The sequence below is a fragment of the Elgaria multicarinata genome, chromosome 18, assembly GCF_023053635.1.
Source record: "Elgaria multicarinata webbii isolate HBS135686 ecotype San Diego chromosome 18, rElgMul1.1.pri, whole genome shotgun sequence".
Classification (NCBI taxonomy): domain Eukaryota; kingdom Metazoa; phylum Chordata; class Lepidosauria; order Squamata; family Anguidae; genus Elgaria; species Elgaria multicarinata.
In genome coordinates this window covers 2,566,837-2,588,925 of record NC_086188.1, presented here as the reverse complement: position 1 = coordinate 2,588,925, position 22,089 = coordinate 2,566,837, and the positions used below count along the sequence as shown (strand labels likewise).

The 22,089-nt window shown below is 45.4% G+C and overlaps 1 protein-coding gene across 2 annotated transcripts; it reads left to right on the top strand.

Annotated features, from left to right (window-relative positions):
- Positions 1-916: 916 nt before the first annotated feature.
- On the top strand, positions 917-21,768 carry SVOP (SV2 related protein). 2 transcript variants are annotated; one of them, XM_063143952.1, is made up of 16 exons: positions 917-1,091; positions 6,222-6,382; positions 7,066-7,151; positions 7,379-7,477; positions 9,140-9,211; positions 10,148-10,272; positions 12,878-12,941; positions 14,225-14,350; positions 14,674-14,802; positions 15,362-15,435; positions 16,397-16,473; positions 17,280-17,384; positions 18,289-18,400; positions 18,943-19,024; positions 19,768-19,857; positions 21,346-21,768. In XM_063143952.1, exons 1-16 carry the CDS (start codon positions 1,057-1,059, stop codon positions 21,535-21,537), a joined length of 1,629 nt encoding a protein of 542 aa, XP_063000022.1. In that variant the 5' UTR covers positions 917-1,056; the 3' UTR covers positions 21,538-21,768. The 2 variants fall into 2 exon arrangements, with proteins under 2 accessions (XP_063000022.1, XP_063000021.1); XM_063143951.1 differs by having other exon boundaries at positions 17,277-17,384.
- Positions 21,769-22,089: the final 321 nt, after the last annotated feature.

The following is a 22,089-nucleotide window of genomic DNA, read 5'->3' as shown; positions in this document are numbered from 1 at the left end:
TGTTGCTGCAAAAGCAACAAGGCATCTTTGTAGAGGCATCTGCCAAACGAACCAAAATTATTATGACAGAAGCTTTCGAAGACTAAAGTCTTCTTCATCAAGATGCAATTTCACTTGCCGGGCTGGACTCTCCTAGTCCACAGAAGATCCTGCTGTAATACATTTAATTTCATTCATTTATTGTATTTCTATAACACCCCATAGCCAAAGCTCTCTGGGCAGTTCACAAAAAATAAAAACCGTTGAAAATACAAAACCATTTCCCTAAAAACATATAAACAGAGAGGGCACACACAGGCAACCTAGATCTGAAAACATTTTTTTAAACAATCAACCAGAAGCAATCCAGATGGGAATAAAAACTCATGATATGCCTTCAGGTTGCCATAAGGCTCTTCGAGTGCTTCCAGACAGAAGCTTCTGCTGTAATATGTCAGCCTTTGGGGAAACCTTCTTCAGCTTGGGCTCGCCATATGAATTGGACTAAAACTCCCAGAAACAAGCTGTCTTTCAACATATCTAGAAGGCATGGGGTGTGTGTGTGTGTGTGTGTGAGAGAGAGAGAGAGAGAGAGAGAGAGGCTGCCTTAGGGTGCCACAAGTCTCTTTGTTGTTATTTCCACCACCACTGTGTCCTCTTTCCATGACCACTGCAGGGATTTTCCTACAAAAAATAAAAATGGATGCATGGGAGCAGGGAGCACAAGGCGGCTAAAGAGGAGAGAGAGAACCAGCAAGGAAGTGGGAAGGCAACTGACAGCAGGTTTCTATGATCAGGCAGCGGAGGAGGAGGCAGCAAGCTAGTGATGCTGCCTCTTCTTTGCATCTCCTCCTCCTCCTCCTCCTCCTCCTCCTCCTCCTCCTCTTTCCTCCGCCTCCTGCTTCTCCTCCTCCTCCTCCTCCGCCTCCCTCTCCGGCCTCCTTCTCCCGGGTTCCCATCGCCCTGGCTGGCTTGCTGCAAAGGGAGCTGTCCTACACGCCAACCTCCTGAAACGTCCGCGCCTCCCTACCACCATGTAAGAGCAATGAGCGAGGTCCCTCCAGCTCCACCTTTGCAATGGAGGAAGATTTATTCCAGCTCAGGCAGCTGCCGTGAGTAACCCAGGGAAGGGGGGGGGGTTGTCGATCGCTTTTGGGAGGGGGCCAGATTAAAAGCCTGGAGTCTGCAGGAGAATTGCCACGACCCCTTCCTTGCCTCTCTGCCTGCGGTGAGTTTCCTCTCTTCAAAAGAGCATTGAGTAATCTGGCAGACCTCCTAGGCCGAAGGGAGAGAAGCAATTTCCCTCGCTTGCCTGCTCAGGATCGCCCCCCTTGATCCTGGCTTTGTGGCTGGCTTTCACACCCCTGTTTTATTCTAGATTTCATAAAATGGGGGAGTGTTTTTTTAAAAAAGGAGATTTCAGATGGAGCCCTGCAGCCCCATCAATACATTTTCAACGAGGGGTGCTCAGTATATTGCACCTAGACTTTTTCCCTTTTCCTTTTCTCTAACAATCTGGCTCCTGCAGGGATGGCATGGGTACAGAGAGAATCGCTCCGCTTTCCCCTGCAAACACAGGTTTGCAGAGAGATGCAGCCCCAGGTAGGGAGGAAAACGTTGGGAACTCTGGGGTTTGGAGAATATGCATTGCATTGCCGCACGGGGTGTGGGTTGGAATTGCTTACTCCTTGGATATGTGCAATGAACAGCGACACCCACACAACTGCAGGGGTTAGAATTTGTATAGCCTTCCCCTCCTGCCTGACAGTCTGTTTTTGTAGAAAAATAACCTCTCTTTTGCAGCCGGCTTGCCGGTTGTGTGCTGGTGGTGATTCAGGCACAGATTGTGAGAGCAAATGAGGCTATTTCTCCCTTGGCAATTGCAAAGAATCTTTTCGAGTGTAATTAACTCCATTTCTAGGGTTTGACGTTCCCTAATGCATATAAATGCACCCCCTTCGAAACCTGTCAGGCATCAAGATGATTATTATTATTATTATTATTATTATTTGCAAAGATGAAACCGTTAAGACAGACACACTAACTTATGTGCCTGACATCAATGGGACTTACTTCTGAGTAAACCTACTCAGGGTCAAGCTGTTGGTGCTTGGTTATGCTTTCCTACCTCCACTCCAGTTGGTTCCAGCAGCAGTTTCGTTTTTTAAAAGACAGCTTCTATTCCTCAAGAAGGTTTGGACTGACCCCTTTCCTAAAGCAAAGCATCCCAGGAGATTTGAGGGCAGTGTGAGGCTTACCTAGACATGGTCTTCTCTTCCCTTTCCCAAAGTGATTAGACATTCAAACCAGCAGCTGAGGGACTGGGGAGGGGGATTTGGAAGACAAAACAGCTGTGTTTTTGTGGGGGGTGAAATATGTTTATGTATTCCTGGTGTTTCCATTTCCAACCCGGTGCCAGAGGGCTTCAGTGTGCCCACGGACACCTCTCTTGGTGCCTGCCAGGCTCCTGACCCTTCCAGGTTTTTAATTTTATTTCTTACAATTTTTAATTAATTCTTTTGTAACTGGGAGTCTGGCACGCTGCAAAGCAAAGCGTTGTCCTCCAGTGCCATCTTTATTTGGGTTTGAAAGAGTGGTTTGGGGTTTTAATGCTTCGACTCCACCTCTGCCTTGGATTTAAATTCTTGGGCAAGGTACTTTAAAAAAAAAAGTTTCACTACATTGCCTTCTGGGAAATGAGTGTTTTGTGACCAGCCAAGCCTACCGTGGCAGCCATTTTGTGAGAGCAGCCACGACACAGTCTCAACATTCCAGATGTGCCCATCCAAAACATTTGGGGACCCCCAATATCCATTCACAGATTGGGGATGTCTCATTTTAACAACAAAACGGGAACCGCAGGTACAAGTTTTTGGGGACTCCTGGGCAAGCTGCTCACAGTGACCCTCCCAGCTATTTCCTGCAGTCTGCCACTTGATTTCCCCATTGGTTTCTGGGCGCAATCCACACTGCTGACCAGAGAGAAATGGCAGGAGGGATGCCATTCAGTGGAGTCTGGTGGCTCTGATGTCAGTGGGGCAATGCATTACCTCCAGTTTTGCGTGAGAACTGTAAAGGAACTATCCAAGGTGCACCTTGGATAGCATTATTATTGTTATTGTTATTATTATTATTATTACATCCCATCTTTTTCCCTCTAAGGATCCCAAAGCAGCATACATAATCCTCCTCCTTTCCATTTTTTCTCACAACAACAACTCTTTGAGGTAGGTTGGGCTGAGAGTTCGTGACTAGCTCAGAATCACCCAGTGAGCTTCCATGGCCGAGCGGGGACTAGAACCCGGATCTCCTGACTCTTAGTCCAGTGCTCTAGCCACTACGCCACACTGGCTCTCCTTAGAGTTCTGGCTGATTCTGAATGAAACCCGGGGCGGATTCACTGCCCCACTGACTTCAGAGCCATCAGACTCCACTTTGCTCCCTCCAATTACTTTCTGGCATTCTCCCTCTGGCCCATATGGACAGGACAGAGCAGGGAAGCAGAGAGCAATGGCAACAGAGTCGGGGGGGGGGCTTTGATCCCTGAGGCTGGCCCAAATCCAGGCGCACAGGTGAGGGTATCTGAACTTTCCCCCACCCTATTGTTTCGTGGTTGATCACATGAATTCTCCTGAAATCAGACCTCACCTCTGGCCTTATCCATGAAACAGGTCAGACGCACGAATGAGAAACACGGCTGCTCCACTCCTGTTTTGAAAACCTTTCTCCCTGCAGTGAGGTGGCCAGGTCATCCTTCTGAGCATCAGAGAGGGAAAAGAAAACCAGAGAGACCCTATATTATTAAAGCAGCGTTATTTTTATCCTGCCCTTCCTCCAAGGAGCTCATAAACTGGCATAAATGGTTCCTTTTTATCCTCATAACACAACCCTGCAAGGTAGATTAGGGTGAGAGACAGCGTCAGGCCCAAGAACATCTAGTGAGCATTGTGGCTAGATTTGAACCCAGGTCTCCAAAGTGCTAGCCTGATATTCTAACTTAGCCTTTCCCCGCCCACTCCCTGGTGACCTCCAGGTCTTTGGGACTACAAATCCCATAGCCCCTGACCATTGGCCATGCTGGCTGAGGCTGATGGGAATTGCAGTCCCCAAGACCTGGTGGTTACCAGTTTGGGGAAGGCAGCTCCAACCACTGCACCACCCTATCTCTCTTTAAGCTGGCTCTCACAAACAAGATGCCCTTCAAATCCATGGAAGAAATATTCACACCTGGGAAGCTATTTGGATATTGATTATGGAATAAACAAACGTCGCTTCTTTTCTGTACTAGCCCACAAATCGTCTGCAGGAGGGTTCACACATTACTTATAATTAAGGTGTAATTTCAAAATGGCTGAATGCTTGCCACAGAGTGAAGGGAGAGGTGTGTGATATGAACCCAGAAAGTGACCTAAGATCAGCATCTGTGAAGATGTGGGGCTAGTGACGGTGTTCTTTACCTGAACATAACATTTTTAACATGCAATCCTGGTATATTTAGCATGCTTTACAAATGCATAATATACCTTAACAATATAATATTTCTACTGTGTCTTTAAATTGTTGTTGTATTACACATTCAGCTTTCTAAAACCTTTTTCTCTTTCCAATGAGTTGAAGTACTCAGTGGGCCGGTCTTTCCCAATTGGGTGCCTTCTACATGTGTTGGACTACAAGCCCCATCAACCCCAGCCAGCTTGGCCATTGCACTCCAACACATCTTGACAGCACCACATGTGTTGAGCAAGGCCAGGCCATTGCCTAAATGTATGAAGAGGCTTTATAGTGAAAGAGATTCTTGGTATACTAGTGCAAATCCCATGTCACCATGGGGGTTAGTAGTCTGAGAATGATTGGATAAAAATATGTTTGCCCTTGTGACTTGAACAACTTCACAATTTTAAAATAAATGTACTACAAATAAACCAGTCAAGGTGTGTGTGGGGGGGGGGGGAAATATGTTCTTTTAAAAAAGATAATGTACCATTACTTGAAGTTTGAGGTCTGCTGAGCTATCGCCCTAATCTAATCGATGAAGTCAGAAATATTTCTGGGTCTTGGATCCTTTAAAAGTGCCTCTTTTGTCCAGTCTGTGCGCTGGAGTTCCCATGTTCAAAGGCCTGATGTTGCTAAAAGGAGTGGGTCATCTGGCAAAGAGAAGTCCAGCAGCTTCTTGCATAATTGAACACAATGTTGATGAAGTATTTTGTACATAAAATATGAATGGGCAAAATATGAATAGTGACTGCATGTGGAAAGCAGACAACCTACCCACACTACAGTCCTCTGCAGATTCAGAGATTTCTGGATTTGTTGACTGGGGATGTTTCCCAGTTTTAGGTAATATGAGAGTTCTCTGAATAACATTGTTGCAGACTTTTATTTTATTTATTACATGTATATCCCACCTTTCTTCCAAGGAGCCCAAGGCGATATACATGACCATCATCCTCTCCATTTTATCCTCATAACAACCCTGTGAGATGGTCCAAAGTCACCCACTGAAATTCATGGTTGAGTGGGGGCTAGACCTTGGGTCTCCCAAGTGATAACTGCTGCTATCTGTCCCCAGGACTGCCAGTGAAAAGTCAAGATGCATCCTGGGCTGGATCTACACTACTGCTTTAAAGCGCTTTATAACAGTTATAAAGTGCTTTAACTGCTTTAAAGCGCTATAAAACTGTTATAAGCGCTTTAAAGCAATAGTGTAGATCCGGCCCTGGTGTCTTTTTGTTAGAATAAAGTTTGCAAACAGAACTGAATAAGGTGGTGAGGAAAAGAGATTTAGATTTCAGCAGAACTCTCGCCCAGATACCTTTGATACTTCCAAATTGCCATGACGTTAGTGACTTATGCTGCAATCCTGTCAAAAGCACATCTGCTTTCATGAGTATCTTGGAAAACTGCAGTAGGGGCTGTTGAGCTGTGATTCTTGCATCTCAGCCCCTAACTGGTGGTTCTGGTTATCAAATGTATTAAATGCTTGTTTGACCAAACCAGCTGCAACTTGCAAAGGAGACTTACAACTTTTGACATGACTTCCCTTTCAGATGGGAGACTAATAAAACATTAGCCACAGATAACAGCATTCCTTACGGACCTGAAAGCCAACAAAATAGACATTCTGTTGGGCCTGTTGTGGAAAACAAGAGGCCACCAACAGAAATGCTATAGCATCGGTATTTGCATGCCTATTTCTTCCTAGTGTCCATGCAACGCATTCATGGCCATTTCCCCATTGCTAGGGTCGTCAAGTTCCGTCGCACGGGGGAAAGTTCCCGGTCAGATGAGGATGCCACATCGGGAGAGCATGAAGTGCAAATTGAAGGTGTCCAGACAGAATTAGAGGCTGTGGAGTTGGAAGATGGAGCGATGGTGCCCAAGGAGTTTGCAAACCCAACTGATGGTGAGTTGAGAACCAGCTCCCATCCCCGAGAAAGGAGCAAAATGTCCCTGCGCCTTTAAAAGAAAATTGGGATGCAGTGGTTTTGAATGTAAGATATTAATAACACCAACATATTTGGTTATATTACATATATATATATATATATATATATATATATATATATATATATATTACATTTATATACCGCCTCATAGCTGAAGCTCTCTGGGCAGTTTACAACAGTTAAAAATGGTAAACATTAAAAAGTATACAACATTTAAAAACCATCAAAAACATAAAAACAGTATAAAAACAACGGTATCCATTTAAAAGCAACAATTCTGGGGTCCATTAAAAACAAACTTAACGTTGTTAAATGCTATTAAAATGCCTGGGAGAAGAGAAAAGTCTGGACCTGGTGCTGAAAAGATAATAATGTTGGTGCCAGGCGAGCCTCGTCGGGGAGATCATTCCACAGTTGGGGGGCCACCACTGAAAAGGCCCTCTCCTTTGTATAAATAGATGATAGATCGAAAGATCGATAGATAAATATCACACACACACACACACACAGAGATTTTTTTTAATATCTTCCCACAGGCATCTGCTTGGCCAGTGTGGGTGCAAAATACCAGTCTACATGAGCCTTTGGTCTGATCCAGCATGGCTCTTCTTACGTTCTTATATGTCCGATTCTCTTCCAGATACTTTTATGGTGGAAGACGCGGTGGAAGCAATTGGATTCGGCAAATTCCAGTGGAAGCTCTCCATCCTGACGGGCTTAGCATGGGCAAGTAGAATGAATCTACCGACTTTGACGAGGTTGATCAAATGATCACAATTAAAGCTAGCCAGCAGCCAGCCACAAGCTCCATCCATTTCCTCCTATGCTGGTTTTTCCCACCATCCCCAACTTAAGAGGCATGAATTCCAAAGAGAAACCTCGTGAACCGCCGTAGCTGCCTGATATTCCGGTTGGCTCTTGTGATAACACCTTGTTCCTTCTTGCCCTTCTAGATGGCTGACGCCATGGAAATGATGATTCTGAGCATCCTAGCACCTCAGCTTCACTGTGAGTGGCGATTACCCACCTGGCAGGTTGCATTGCTCACATCGGTAGGAAAATATCAGACAGCTCCTGTATTCTGTAAGGTTTTTCCACTCATTGCCGTGGGTTGCTAAAAGAGTCGAAACCCATCCCTTTCCACCAAGCTCACTGGTTTGGGGACACGAGGGTGTGTAGGCATCCCTTTCTCTCACACAAAGAGAACTGTGGCACTGTCCTGTGCATGTTTCTCCAGGCTAAATCTCACCGTGTTTTCCTTCAGGCGCATACAATTGCAGCTTTAGACTCAGGCCTCATCTACACCAAGCAGGGTATTGCGCTACGAAAGTGGTATATAAAAGGCAGGAGCCGCACCAAGCAGGATATAGCGGTATGAAAGCGGTATGGTATGTGTCAATGGGCCCCAACCGTTGTCAGTGCACTTCAATACTGCTATAAAGCAGTTGTGTGGCTCCTGCCTCTTATATACCGCTTTCATAGTGGAATATCCTGCTTGGTGTAGATGAGGCTAAAGTTCTCACACTGCTTATTGATGTGGATTACTTTTCCATTGGGCAACTCCACCCCAACCCCAACTTAATTACTGGGATATAGAATCATAGATTGTAAGCCTATGCGGCAGGGTCTTGCTATTTACTGTGTAATCTGTACAGCACCATGTACATTGATGGTGCTATATAAATAAATAATAAGAAGAAGAAGTTGGAAGGGGCCTACAAGGCCATCGAGTCCAACCCCCGCTCAATGCAGCTTATCCACCCTAAAGCATCCCTGACAGATGACTGTCCAGCTGCTTCTTGAAGGCCTCTAGTGTGGGAGAGCAGACAACTTCCCTAGGTTTCTGATTCCATTGTCGTACTGCTCTAACAGTCAGGAAGTTTTTCCTGCTGTCCAGCCGGAATCTGGCTTCCTTTAACTTGAGCCCGTTATTCCGTGTCCTGCACTCTGGGAGGATCGAGAAGAGATCCTGGCCCTCCTCTGTGTGACAACCTTTTAAGTACTTGAAGAGTGCTATCATGTCTCCCCTCAATCTGGGGTGAGTGTCCGTGTGTGTGTGTGTGTGTGTGTGTGTTTGTGTGTCCATCTACTTCTTTATGGGACCCCATTCTATTTTTTTCCCCAGGGGTAAACTCCCTCAGCTTCACATCTTTACAGATAAAACCAAATCATATTGTGCTCAACTGGTATATTTCTGGGGGTCCCTACTCACCATGCTCTGGTGTGGGTTGTATCGATGCTTTCTGAAAATGCAGTGGTTCCTTCCTTCCAACTAGCTCCACTTAGTAGACTATAAAAAAGACTCAATTAATAATCCTCCACATCTGGGCCCAAAGTTAGTGATTATCTGAGGTCTTGTACTGTTTTCCTCCTGAAAAAGGAATCCAAGATTGGTGTTAAGAAAGTTATAATTGCTATTGTACTATCAGCCCTTAAAAGTCCTACCAGTTGTCACAATGCATCTCTTATCTCCTGAATCCTGGTGTATCAGCAATACAATAATGGGACATTTTGTTGAAACTTCACTCAAACTTCAGGTGCTCACATCAAATCCCAGTTTTGAGGATTTGGCTAAATTGGTTATGGCTAAATTGGTTATCCCCAGTTTTGGCTAAATTGGTTATCCCTCTTAGCTTTGTCTTCTGGATGGTTCTCTCCAAAAACTCCCATCGCAGCCTGGGACTAACAAATATTCTTCCTTTCATTCACTGCAGGTGGTTTTTATGGGAATGATGTTCAGTTCCACACTCTGGGGAAATATTTCAGACCAGTATGGCAGAAAAACAGTAAGTCTCCAGCATCTCTCTGGAATATTTGATAGCTGGACGCAGACAGATTGGGCTGGCTTGGACATAATAGTAAACTACAGTTTAGTGTTTCAAGAATGAGCTGCCACGAGCCCTCAGCCTCATGTGCTCCCTCTCACTTCCTCTGGCGCAATCTGCAAAGGGAAATTTGGAAGCTTTTGCTTCTGCTTTAGATTAACTGCAGCGTGCCTCAACAAACTGTGATTAATCTTAACTATGGTTAATGGAAACAAGCCAACTTCAAACCACTGTTTATGAAGCGGTCTTGTTTTCACTAACCACAAATAAAATTAACCACATTTTATGGTTCAGCAGCCACATTAAACGGCATTTCATCTAAAATGGAAGTAGGAGCTTTTCGCCTCTTCCTGGTGGTCGTGCCAGAAGAGGAGAGATTAGAGGCTCACACACGGTGCCTATGTTCATTTTTGTAACGTTAAACTATGATTTAGCATTTGTCCAAATGGTAGCTATGGTTTGGCTTATAGATCTCTACTTCTGCCCCGAATTCAGCATCTTTCTGTCTTTTGCAAGCCAGCAGATTCAATTTTAAGGCAAAATGGTTTGCCAAACATATCTCCTCTCCCCTCCGTGCCATATTAATGTTATTTTACATCAGCCTTCCTCAACCTGGGGCGCTCCAGATGTGTTGGACTGCATCTCCCAGAATGCCCCAGCTGGCATTCAGCCTAACTTTTGGTTTGTGGTATATAGAGGCATTTACAGGTATGGTGTTGGCATTGTAAGGAAAAGAGAGAGAGGATTACCTGGGGAATACTGCAGGTGGAGGGACCATCTGATAGGTGTTCCACAGGAGCACAGATTTGGTTTTCAAAGCTAAGGGGAAGTTCTTTGACCTTCAGTTTGTGAGAATTACATATCCCCCCAATATTTGTATTTCTTCATTCTATGCAGGGCCTAAAGATCAGTGTACTATGGACCTTATACTATGGGATTCTTAGTGGCTTTGCACCAGTTTACAGCTGGATTCTGGTGCTGAGGGGACTGGTGGGCTTTGGCATTGGAGGAGTTCCTCAGTCGTAAGTATATATTCACATCCCTCAGTTATGTCCCTCTCTTAATGCTGTTTTTCCCACCTGAAAAGGTGAGATCATTAAAACAGACCAGGACTTCATGGAAGAAAGCTTCAGTCAATAGGGAGGCAGGGCTAAGCAGCCCAAAGGAAGCCAAAATCATACTTAAGGCCCAGTCATAATCTGCTGCTTGTTGGAGCAACATACAGACAAGTTTGTCTGCCTTCTAGCCCCAACATCCTTCAGAGCTCTTTGTGGAACTGCTCTATTCCTGTCCTTGACTCTCTGGGAAACCTGATTTGCTCCAAGTCAATGGTGTGAACCAGATCCATAGTAGACCTCCTGTAATCCTGACCTTCAGTGTTGTTATCCAGTCTCCTGGCATGATTTTTTTTTGTGGTGGGGGGCATGCAGTGGTGGGGGCTATTGGTGGGGGCCTGTGAAGTTGATTTTAGCAGCAGTGCAGTTAATTAACAGCTGGAGGGGGTGAAGAGAGCCAGGGAAAGAATGGAGGGTTTGAACTTGGGTGGAACACCAGATCCATCTATTGAGACACAATGGAGGGGCAGACCTGGTATAAAAAAAATCCCCAGAGGCCGGATCTTTTCAGCTTGGTGCACCTAATTCCCAGACGTTTCTGCTATGAAGTCACCAAACCTAGCAGATCCGGCAAACTTGTTCCCTGATGGTAGCTATGTATGTAAATTTTTTGCCTCTCCCTGGAAAAATGCCTGCAGACAAACATGTCCCTCACCTGATTTGCATTTGGTAGCTCCCTTACAGCTTCCAAAGGCTGACTTTATCCTTCTGGGTTGTGCAGCCATCTCTGTCCTCCTCTTGGGAGGATTAGGTTTCAGGCCTTTTGACACTAAACCCCCTGTTCAGCTTCTACACACCACTGTTCAACTAAATGTAGCATGCATTCCCTAACCTGGTGCCCTCCAAATGGATTGGACTACAACTTCCATCATCTAACACCTCCAGAGGTTTGTAGAAGGCTGTATGCAATAAAAACATTTGACTTGCAGTATAAAATGGATCTCCTCATCTTTACTAAAAAAAACTGGAGCCCAGACCTGAGTTCTGTCTGAGAGCTCAGGTCTTGCAAAGGCGCTCCCGTTTTCCTGGAAAGTACTTTGGTTTAGCAAGTCCTGCCTTTTAACAGCACAGTTTCAGAGACCTCTGGGAAGGCTAAACTTACCAGGAGGAAGGCAGGGTCAGGAGATCAAGACTGCAAAACTGAAGGAAGGCAGATCTGTTCCTAAAATAAGGTGTTAACTACTGAAATGGGAAGGATCAGGCATATTCAAGTGTTGTGCCAATGTAGCAACTTTGGGTTTGCTTTTGCATTTTTGTTTTCCATCCCTCTCCTTGTTTATTAGATTTATTCAATATTGATGTTCTGGCCCCACAGTGGAGCTATTCTGATGCAATTTGAGCCTGCCTTAAATCAACCGCTAATGGCCTTTCTTAAAAGGCATCAGTGTCCACTCATGGCTAAATCTTTTTTTTCCCCTGGAGTTCTTCCCAGGGGTCCAGAAAAAAATGGAAACAAAGCTTTTAGGACCATTACAAAGTGATGGATTCCCCCACCACCATCCATGGGGGAAACTACCAGACAGGATTCCAAGGTATCAGCTTTCAAGCACCAAGAATCCCTGAGAGTCTATCAATATCGGTGGACATATTGATCTCTAGGACCCTAGCAACAAAATCTTGTTAACTCCCATGGATTGATTCAAACATGTTAGCTGTCTTCCTAGGATATTTTCCTGTATAATTTTAAAAACTTGCTTGTAGAACAGTTGTTTCTGCCCTGACCCATATTTGTACATAATATCCAGCACCACTTTCTTGAACACAGTGGAACTTACTTGCGAGTAAACATAAATAGGATTGGGTTGCAATGGGTGTTTACGCAAATCAGGCTTTAAGAGTTTTTTCTGGCTCAAACCTGTTCGGTATGCAAATGTAAAACCTGCACTGTTCAAAAGGACAATTTATATTACCAGAAGCCTCTACTTTGCTTCTTTTTGAAATATTAACTAGGATCATATATTCACCTCATGAAATACCCAGCCCTTCTGAGAATTAAAGCTGGAGGTGGCATTTTTTCAGAGCTCAAGGTCTCTATGCAATGGTTTTTCAGTGGATTTTCATATATGTTTATCTCAGACATTTTCATTACATCTTTAAAAATAAGTTTCTCTGAAGGTGGCTTCTTCTTCTTCTTCTTCTTCTTCTTCTTCTTCTTCTTCTTCTTCTTCTTCTTCTCTCTTTCTCTCTCTTTCTCTCTCTGTCTCACACTCACGCACACACTCGTCTTATAATAAATTATCCAGACTGTAATATGACAGGTCACAAAAAAATCTTTCAAGAAGTAGCTTGAACACAAAGCTCAAGTTGTGATCTTGATTTAGATCATGGTCTTTGCACTGGATCTTAAATTTTGTGTTTGTGGCTGAAGCATGTTGGTCTATCAGCAGCTAGTGAGAAAAATGTTGCCTTAAGATCTCCTAGCTTTTTGAGTAAGAAGCCAGTCATATTTCTGGATACACGAACCTCAGTATGCCCATGTGATTGTTTTCTTCCGTGTTTTTATTCTCTCCAGAGTAACGTTATATGCAGAATTCCTCCCGATGAAATCCAGGGCAAAATGCATTTTGCTAATTGAGGTAGGTGGGAAAACAACAGGTCCTTGGCTGGCACAGAAAGGGGCTCAATTCTTTTCCAAAATACAAGTTTACTGATCAGAGAATGTGATCAGGCAATGAATTACTACTTCTTGGTTCAATTTTCAGAAGGGTAGCCACGATAGTCTCTTTGCAGCAAAAACAGAGAGTCCTGCGTTAAAGATTAACACATTTATTATGGTGTAAGCTTTCATGGACACTTATGCCATCATAAATTTGTTAAGACTTTAAGGTACCGCAAGACTCTTTGCTGTTTCTGATCCTTGGTTGCAAGACTTTCCCTTTTGGGGTAACAGGAAAAGACCCCCAGCGTAACCCTATATACACCAGTTGCTGGGGAACATGGGTGGGAGGGTGCTGTTGCACCGTATCCTGCTTGTGGGTCCCTGGTCAACAGCTGGTTGGCCTTAATTGCCCCTTTCAAGACCAGGGTGCCCCAAAATACTATGTATTACAACATGGAACAATATTTTGTGGTTGGGACCATTCTTCCCTTGTCCCCCGTCCCCCCCGCTACTGTGAGGATGGCAGCTAAACTCAGAGGGAACAGGGAGTTCTGAGTTAGGAGGAAGGAGTGGCAGATAATTACAGAATCCCTGCTAATCAAAAAGTGCTGGCGCTGCATTCCTGCTAGCGGGGCCGGCCCTACCATGAGGTATAGTGAGGCAGCCGCCTCAGGCAGCAGATTTACAAGGTCCGCAAATTGTTAGCTACTCAGTTTGTTAGTGTATTGTATTTTTAGTGCTAGAGATGAGGGAAGGTGCTTGTGGGATTTTCTGCCTCATTTGCCCAAATAACGTGACTGGCTTTGCATCCTGGCTTGGTGCCGCTGGTGCTGCGCAGATAGCCAGCCGGCCGGGGTCTTTTTGGTGTGCTTTTCCCAGTCTCAGATCTCACGATACTTCCAGGATGCCAGAAGTCTTGCCGGAAGTCTGGTGAGATTTGATAATTCTTCCTGGAAAAGCAAGCGGCCCAAAACAAGGTGTGACCATCACTGCCGGGTGCCCGTTTTCCCCAGTAAATTGGCCCCCGGCCCCGGTTGCCTTGTTCAAGCCTCGTTTTGCTAGAGGACTCTGGGCATTTCCGGGTATGTTGGTCACCCTATCCTATGCACCTTTGCATCAGGCAGAAAAATGTCTTAGGCCAGCCCTGTCACTACTACTGGTGACGCTGTTGCAGTTCTCAATAACCGAGATTATTTTATTCCACGTGCTGTGATGGGGCTCAGTCAACCATACCCACTTTTTCCTCTTCCGCATGGGCAGGTCTTTTGGGCCATTGGGACTGTCTTCGAAGTCCTCCTAGCGCTTTTTGTCATGCCCACTCTCGGCTGGCGTTGGCTGCTCATCCTTTCGGCCGTCCCCCTTCTGCTGTTCGCCGTCTTGTGTTTTGTGAGTATTCCTTCTGGCTTCACCAAGTCTTAAGGCAACCTTTGCTGGGAAGGAAATGACTTTGAATTTAGTCAAAGTCAATTTAAAAGGGAATTAGACAAATTCATGGAGGAGGATAAGACTATCGACGGCTATGAGCTACAACTGTGACATATTACCTCCAGTATCGAAGGTGGTGTGCTTCGGTATACTAGTTGTAGGGGAACCAGAGTGGCAGTACTGAGTTCATGTCCTGCTCATGGGCCTCCCTTTCCTTCTTCCTTACTTTTTGCCATTTATTGTACCTCTGTGGAATATTTCATGGGCTTCCTTTGCTCCTTCAGTGGCTGCCAGAAAGCGCACGATACGATGTGTTATCTGGGAACCAAGAAAAAGCCATTGCCACTTTGAAACGGATAGCGACTGAGAACGGCGCTCCGATGCCTCTAGGGAAATTGATCATCTCCAGGCAGGTGAGTTCAGGAAGAGGAAGGCCAAGCACAACAGCTGAGAATATCCACATACACCCAAGCCCAGTGGGCTTCAACGAACAGATGTGGGCCGCTTGGCTCAACTCTGGACTATTTATTCATTCGCTTCCCCAATGTTTACACCCTGCTTTTCTATAAAATATGCTAGGAGTCTTACAATCCATTATTAAACAACAGACGATAATAAAAACAAGACATCAATAAAATCAACAAGTCTTTAAGAGATTATCAAAAGCAACAGGAGTAAAAAGCAGCTTTTGTATCAAAACAGAAATTTGCCAAAATCAAACAGTCTTTACTGCCTGTCTAAAAGCAAGCAGTGAGGAGGACTGGGTAGAGCTCCCTTAAAAGGCTATTCCATACAGGGGCCATGGTACAAAAGGCCCCGTCTCAGGTCCCCACCTGCTATATTTCTGACAGAGAGGGAACACGAAGGAGTGCCCTAAAAGATGGATAAAGATGTCGAGCAGGTGTCTATGGATTCATTAAGCTATGAAAAAGGCATTTTTTGTGTGTTCTGTTTTTTTTCCCTTCCAAATAGGAAGACAGAGGGAAAATGAGGGACCTATTCACCCCCCAGTTTAGATGGACGACGCTTCTGCTTTGGTTTATATGGTAAGAGGATGACGGAAATGATTCTGGGTACATCAACATCCATTATGTGCCAGGTCTGGTGATTGATTCAGCAGATGGCCAGGCAGGACTGGGTACTTTGTAAGCAGTTCAATGTACGCTTCACAGATAATTTGCTGCGACTGAAAAGCCAGGTGAGAATCAGGTGAGAATCGGCAGCTTTATAAGGCCAGGTGGGAGCCTTTTGGTCCCTTGCGCCACACATGAGCCACACACACACTGGGTCACATGACTGGAGGCCGGTCAACAGGTCTTTTCTCTCTTTGCTAGCTGTCCCAGTGGAGCAGGGTGTAAGAAACCTGGGCGCTTTTGCAAAGGCAAAGAGAAAATCAAAAGGCCATCAAATCCCAAAGCAAAACTGCACAGCTGGTGAAATGAGATGCTTCTGGCAGCCTGGATGAAAAAAAATAACAGGTCCGGATATCCAAACGGCCTTCCTTTTATCTGTCCCGATTCTCCCAGCATAATGTATCAACTAAATCTTCTGCAATTAATCAACTAAGATTTCTTTAACCGTGTGAAGAATTTAGTAGATGCAGCTTGCTAGGTTGCACTGCAGCCAGTGTTGTAACAAAAGAAACTGTACCTGTTGGATTTCTCTCTTCAGCACAGCCAGTAAAGGTACAGGAGCCTGCTGCTTCTGATGTCTTTCCTATGTGTTTGTTTAATTCTTCATTTAATCCAGTCATGCTGCTTTCTTATCTACAGGTGCACTGAAATATCCACCAAATGCTCTGGGAAAGACATTCAGAGCAATCTTAGTTTAGTTGTAAGCTAATGTCCCATCTAGACAGTTTGAAGTAGATTGAAGCCTTCAACTTTCCTCTGCAGGATGCAGGTTGCAATGCCTTGCCACTGATTCATCACAATTCCATGTCACTTTTTGACACACCTGACCTTCTCAGTTGCACATTCTCTCTCTCTCTCATTTCCTTCCCTACAGGTTCTCCAATGCCTTTTCTTATTATGGATTAGTTTTATTAACAACGGAGCTCTTTCAAGCAGGAGACCTCTGCAGCTGTGAGTACGGACTCCCCTCTGACACAAAAACTGTGGGCGAAGCAGGTTAAAGGGGGGAAAAAACCCTTCCTAGCGTGGCTCATTTCTACTTGAGACTCTGAAAGTTTGAGCCAACTGGGGCAGAGACGTCTCTGCCCTGGCTGCACAAGGCGAGGGAGGGGATCTTATTATGCCGGATTATTTGGGTGGCTTTTGTTTTATTTATTATTTATTTATTTATTTATTTTATTACATTTATATACTGCCCCACAGCCGAAGCTCTCTGGGCGTTTTACAAAAGTTAAAAACAGTAAACATTAAAACGAGTATACAAAATTTAAAAACATAAAAAGCATAAAAACGCAGCGTTCTTATAAAAACAGCTATTCTGGGGTCCATTAAAAACAAACAAACTCAGTATATGTTGTTAAATGCTGTTAAATGCCTGGGAGAAGAAAAAGGTCTTAACGTGGCGCCGAAAATATAACAATGTTGGTGCCAGGCAAGCCTCGTCGGGGAGATCATTCCATAATTGAGGGGCCACCACTGAAAAGGCCCTCTCCCTTGTTGCCATCCTCCGAACTTCCCTCGGAGAGGGTTGGGGAGCTAAGTACTACCTTATCCTTCAGGGGATTACCTCAGTTGTTCTGTCCAATAGCTCCTGACCCTCTTACTGTTGGGTTTCTCATCTGGCAAGGCACAGCAGGATGCCAGACCAAAAGGGTGGAAGGAGGGATGCACAGGGAAGAGATGATATAAAACATCACAACTTTCTTTCTGTCTGTCTTTCTTTCTTTCTTTCTGTCTTTCTTGGCTAATTTAAGTAGCTAGCAGGAGGAAAACAGTGAAGGCCAAATGCAGGCTGGCATGCGAATACTTAACAGAAAAGGACTACATTGATCTATTGTGGACCACTCTGTCTGAGTTCCCAGGTAGGCAATTGGGAAAGAAAGGGGTACGTGAGCAGAATGGAAACCTAAGAGTCTGAAAGCCAGAGCAATTCCTATGTGGCTGTAGGAAAACTCAAATCCCTTTTCTCTGCAGTCATGAGGACCAGCCTCTTGCTTGAATGATAGCTACAATTCTCCAGATCAACCTTCCCCACCTAGTGGCCCTTCAGATGTTTGGACTTCCAACTCCCACCAATCCTAGCTGGCATGGCCAATGGTCAGGAATGCTGGGACTTGTAGTCCAAAAATATCTGGAGGACACCAATTTGGGGGTGGCTGCTCCAGATGCAAAACATGGTTTTAAAATGCCTAAACACTGACCTTTGGGATTTCCCCTTAGATCAATATAGATAGATAGATGGATAGATAGATTGTTTTCCATCTTGTTTTTGTTGATTTTGTGATACCGTGAATTTTCTCTCCCTCTCTTTGTCCTCATAAACTGCTTGGAGCTCATGTAGGAAAAGCGGCACCTACGTTTTAAAAAGAAGCAAGTAAACGTTTCTTTTACTTAAAACAAACCTGTGGCTATACAGAGCACATACAAATCCTGGCTTTCGAAGTGGCCTCTATGTATGTCTGTATTAACGTGAGAGGGAACAAGGAAGGGCGCTCGGAGAAGCAAAGAGCCTCTGTCGTAGCTTTGCAAACGAGTCCTGAAAAGTTACCAACAGAAAAGAACATTTTAAAAACTAAAACCACTAGCCCGTTAGCCTGCACATGTCTATGTTTGTGGCCTAGAAATAAAAACGACCTTTCATTTCACAAACTTTCGTCAACGCTTCTCCGCCTGCTCACCCGGAGGTTGTTCATACCACACGCACCTTCTTGAATCGAGCCTTGCTGGAAGCAAAATGGGCTAACCGGTTTCTCTCTTCTCCTCCAGGTGTTCTAGTGACCTTATGGGTTATCGACCGGATTGGGCGCAAAAAGACAATGGCCCTCTGCTTTTTTGTCTTCTCGTTTTGTAGTCTCCTGCTCTTCCTTTGTGTGGGAAGGTGAGCAAAGGGAGGCAAACAAGGGTGGAGGGAACCACTGGGTGTGTCTCTGGAAACAACCCCCTGGTCTGAGGCAGAGCTGGCGATGACATCCACATGCATAATGCACAAAGGGAAGCAAAGAACTCAGATTGATGGGGATCTACCCCCAAGACACCTCTCTGTACCACAACCCACGTAACAGTGCCACAACGTCCCCCCTCCACCCCGTCCATGAGCTCCAGCCCCGGTTGTGTTGGTGTGCTAGAGCTTTCACCCTATAGCCCCCCTCAGCTGGCACAACTGAAGTACAGACGGCCCCTTAAGAGTCCACTTTGGGGTAATATAAAGAAGATTGCCCAGAATTTAATTCATGGCTTTACCCATATTTACAGCCTGCACTTCCCATTGGTTTTAGTCCTCCCGTTGAACCCAGAGAAATGGGGCGGGGAGGGGGAGATACCTGCCCGAAATGTGTCCTCACGGATCCAGAGATACAGCGAATGCCTTGGGTCAATGCGTAGCGTCCTTCAAAACCAATATTGTGTCTTTCGTTCTTACAGGGAAGTTCTTACCGTGCTGCTGTTCATCGCAAGGGCTTTTATTTCTGGAGGGTTTCAAGCTGCTTATGTTTACACCCCTGAGGTAAGGAAGGACATCACTTATTTGTAAAACAAGAGATTCTGTGAGACTTGGGCCTGACCAAGAATGGTGCACTGATGTTTTTCTAGACTCTGGAGTTAATGCTGTTATGCCTGCCCACCTCTTTATTTATTATTACATTTATATCCTGCCTTTTCCCCTCTTGCACGGAACCCACAGTCCTCCTCTCCATTTTATCCTCACAACAACCCTGTGAAGTAGGTTAGAGTGAGAATCAGCAACTGGCCCAGAGTCGCCCAGTGAGCTTCATAGTCGAGTGGGGACTAAAACCCAGATCTTCTGAGTTCCAGTCCGACACTTTAACCACTACACCACACAGGTTCTTCCTTTAGATGGTAACGTGTCTTACTTCACTTCAAAATGAGGTCAGCCAGCCCTGCTGTGTTTGAGGGCTCTCTCCTGAGTCGGACCCTTGACCTCTGCCCTAAAGTCCTGCTCTGACACTGCTCAAGTCTAGCTTCCGGATTTTGAGTGATCTTGGGCAAGATCAGCCCAATCCCAGGAGCCTTTGGGAGAGTGTGATCTCTCCGTTTTCACGGAGCAAAGACCTGGTTCGCACGTAATGGTGGTAAATCCTTTCTTCTTAGGTTAACTTAAAGCTGGACGTTTCGAACAGTTCTGGGCCCCAGGCCCAATGAACCCTATGAAAGGCACCCTGATAGGTCTTTTTCTCCAGCCTTTACTGATCTGGTAAGAACGTGAGATGTTTCTGGCTTTCTCTGCAGGTTTACCCAACAGCCACCCGGGCCCTGGGCCTTGGGACTTGTAGTGGAGTAGCCAGAGTGGGTGCGCTCATCACGCCATTCATTGCGCAGGTAAAACAACCTCTCCCTCTTTCTCCCTCTGAAATATTTGTGGCCGATGCCCCCTTTTCCCCCTGACAGCCCATCATCTGGTGGATTCCTGGCGTTTGCGCTGAGGTTTTTTCCCCCATTCTGAAAGGTTGAAACACCTCCCCTTAGTTACTCGCCCGCCACTGGAATGTGGCCCCCAAGTGCTTCTGCGAAATGCAATCTGGCCCTTGGGATGAAATAGGTTCTGCACCCCTGGAATAAGTGAACCAACATGGCCTTTGTAAAGAGATGGTTCTAAGGTTCAAAAGCCAAAGGTCAGCCAGTGGAAGGAGTTTCCAGATGGAGGGCTCCGAGCACTCGCAATCCCAAAGGCATGGTGCAGATATTTTGTATTTTCTTCCTTGATGGATTTCTTTGTAGAAAAAGAAAAAAAGATGGAAGCAGTGGAGGGAAAACATGGGAGGGCTACCAATTGAAGATGGCACCGTCCAGACTACCCTCCTCCCAAAACTTCCATGAACGAGGCAGTGCAATTGCACAATAAAAGCTTCTTCTGGAAGCCTCCTCAGGGGCAGTTACTGGAATGCAGACACTTTAGGAGCATGTGGGCACAGGTGGGTCATAGACCCAAGTCACCTTCATTGAACTAATCCACCGAACAACTCTGACTTTATATTTATTTATTATTACAACTATATCCCCACCGTTTTTTTTCTTTTTGCAAGGAGCCCAAGACGGTGTACGTGATTTTCCTCCTCCTCTTCATTTTATACTTTCACAACAACCCTTTGAGATAGGTTAGGCTGAGAGTCAGTGACTGGCCCAAAAGTTCGCCAAGTGAGTTTTGCAGCTGCTAGGACTAAAAGCAGAGCTCCTGAAGGCTTCATCCCACATACCTGTTTCCCTCGAATTATCCCCTATAGCACAAAACTTGTTGTTGTTGTTAGCTAAATCACACCCCGGGCAGCAGCGCTCCTAAGATCCTTTGCATAGAAAAGGGTTTAAGGGGGGGAAATGTAAAAAATTATAAAAAATCAATGGATGACTCAATCCGATTCAAATTTGGTATGCTTAAAGCTCTCCTTAATATCTATTACAATTTTGATGTCTTTATCTTTAAAACTTACGCAGATGTAAGCATTTGTTTAATTTGTATTTTAACCATATCAAATCCTCCTCCTGCACCCCCAGTGGCTGCTTGGAAAACAACAAATGATTCGCTCCAAAACTAGTAGCAAAATAGGTCAGGTCTTTTGGCTTTATAGCACAATTAAAGCAGGACGCATGGGAGTACTTCACGGTCAAAGCAGATTATAAACTGGGAAACTTCAGAGTCCTTTGCACGCAATTCGCAGTGATTGCACAGTATAACCCTGGTGTGATGAAGCTATGAGTCCCAGTCCAACAGTTTCACCACTGCACCGCACAGCTTCAGAGTTAAATCAGCAACCTTTCTGTATCTGCACACCGGCACGTCTTCGCTGAGTTCCTCCTTCCTTCCACTTCCAGGTGATGCTGGAGTCCTCGGTCTATTTGACGCTGATCGTCTATAGCGGGTGCTGCGTCCTGGCAGCCCTGGCTTCCTGCTTGCTGCCCATCGAAACCAAGGGCCGTGGCTTGCAGGAGTCCACCCACAGGGAATGGGGCCAAGAGATGTTTGGCCGCGGAGTGCCCCGGTCAAACTCTGGATCTCAAGGGTGACGGGGGCACATCATGGCGACCGCAGGGAAGCCTGGAGAAGGGGTCCCCCCCACAAAAAAACACTCCCAAGTCCGACGTCTGAGAAGCGGAACCTCGAGATGCTGCCGTGCGTTTCCCAAAAGCAAGAACGATCTGTCTGTGTCTTCTTGGGCTCCTTGGTTTGCTTGCACCCATCACCGTCCCCTTGTGCAAGGGTTGGTGTTAGGTCTGGAAAGCGGATGTGTATACGTGTGGGAGGGGGTGCCAGGGAGGAAGGTGATGGGACTAGGGAAGAAGAGAGGGAGCATTTCCCAAACTATCTGTCTTGGTTGACAATAATAATAATAATAATAATCCCAAACAAACTTAGTTTCTTGGTGCCAAGCAAGCAGCTCAATGAACATGATTTAGACTCTTCTGTCCACAAGTGGGCAATGCTCTTGACATTCACAAGTAGGTGGGCTTGTATCTAAGCGCACACATTCCTACTGTAGCATGCAGTCTGGTCTCGCGCACTTGTGAATCGAATCGCCGGCCGTGCACTTTTCCGCCGTAAACGACCGATGGCACCCG

Excerpts from the sequence above, each read along its gene's own strand:
- SVOP (XM_063143951.1), top strand. The coding sequence starts at position 1,057 with ATGGAGGAAGATTTATTCCAGCTCAGGCAGCTGCC. Across the intron at positions 12,942-14,224 it reads AATGCATTTTGCTAATTGAG|GTCTTTTGGGCCATTGGGAC; the intron begins GTAGGTGGGAAA and ends CCGCATGGGCAG. Across the intron at positions 17,385-18,288 it reads CACTCTGTCTGAGTTCCCAG|GTGTTCTAGTGACCTTATGG; the intron begins GTAGGCAATTGG and ends CTTCTCCTCCAG.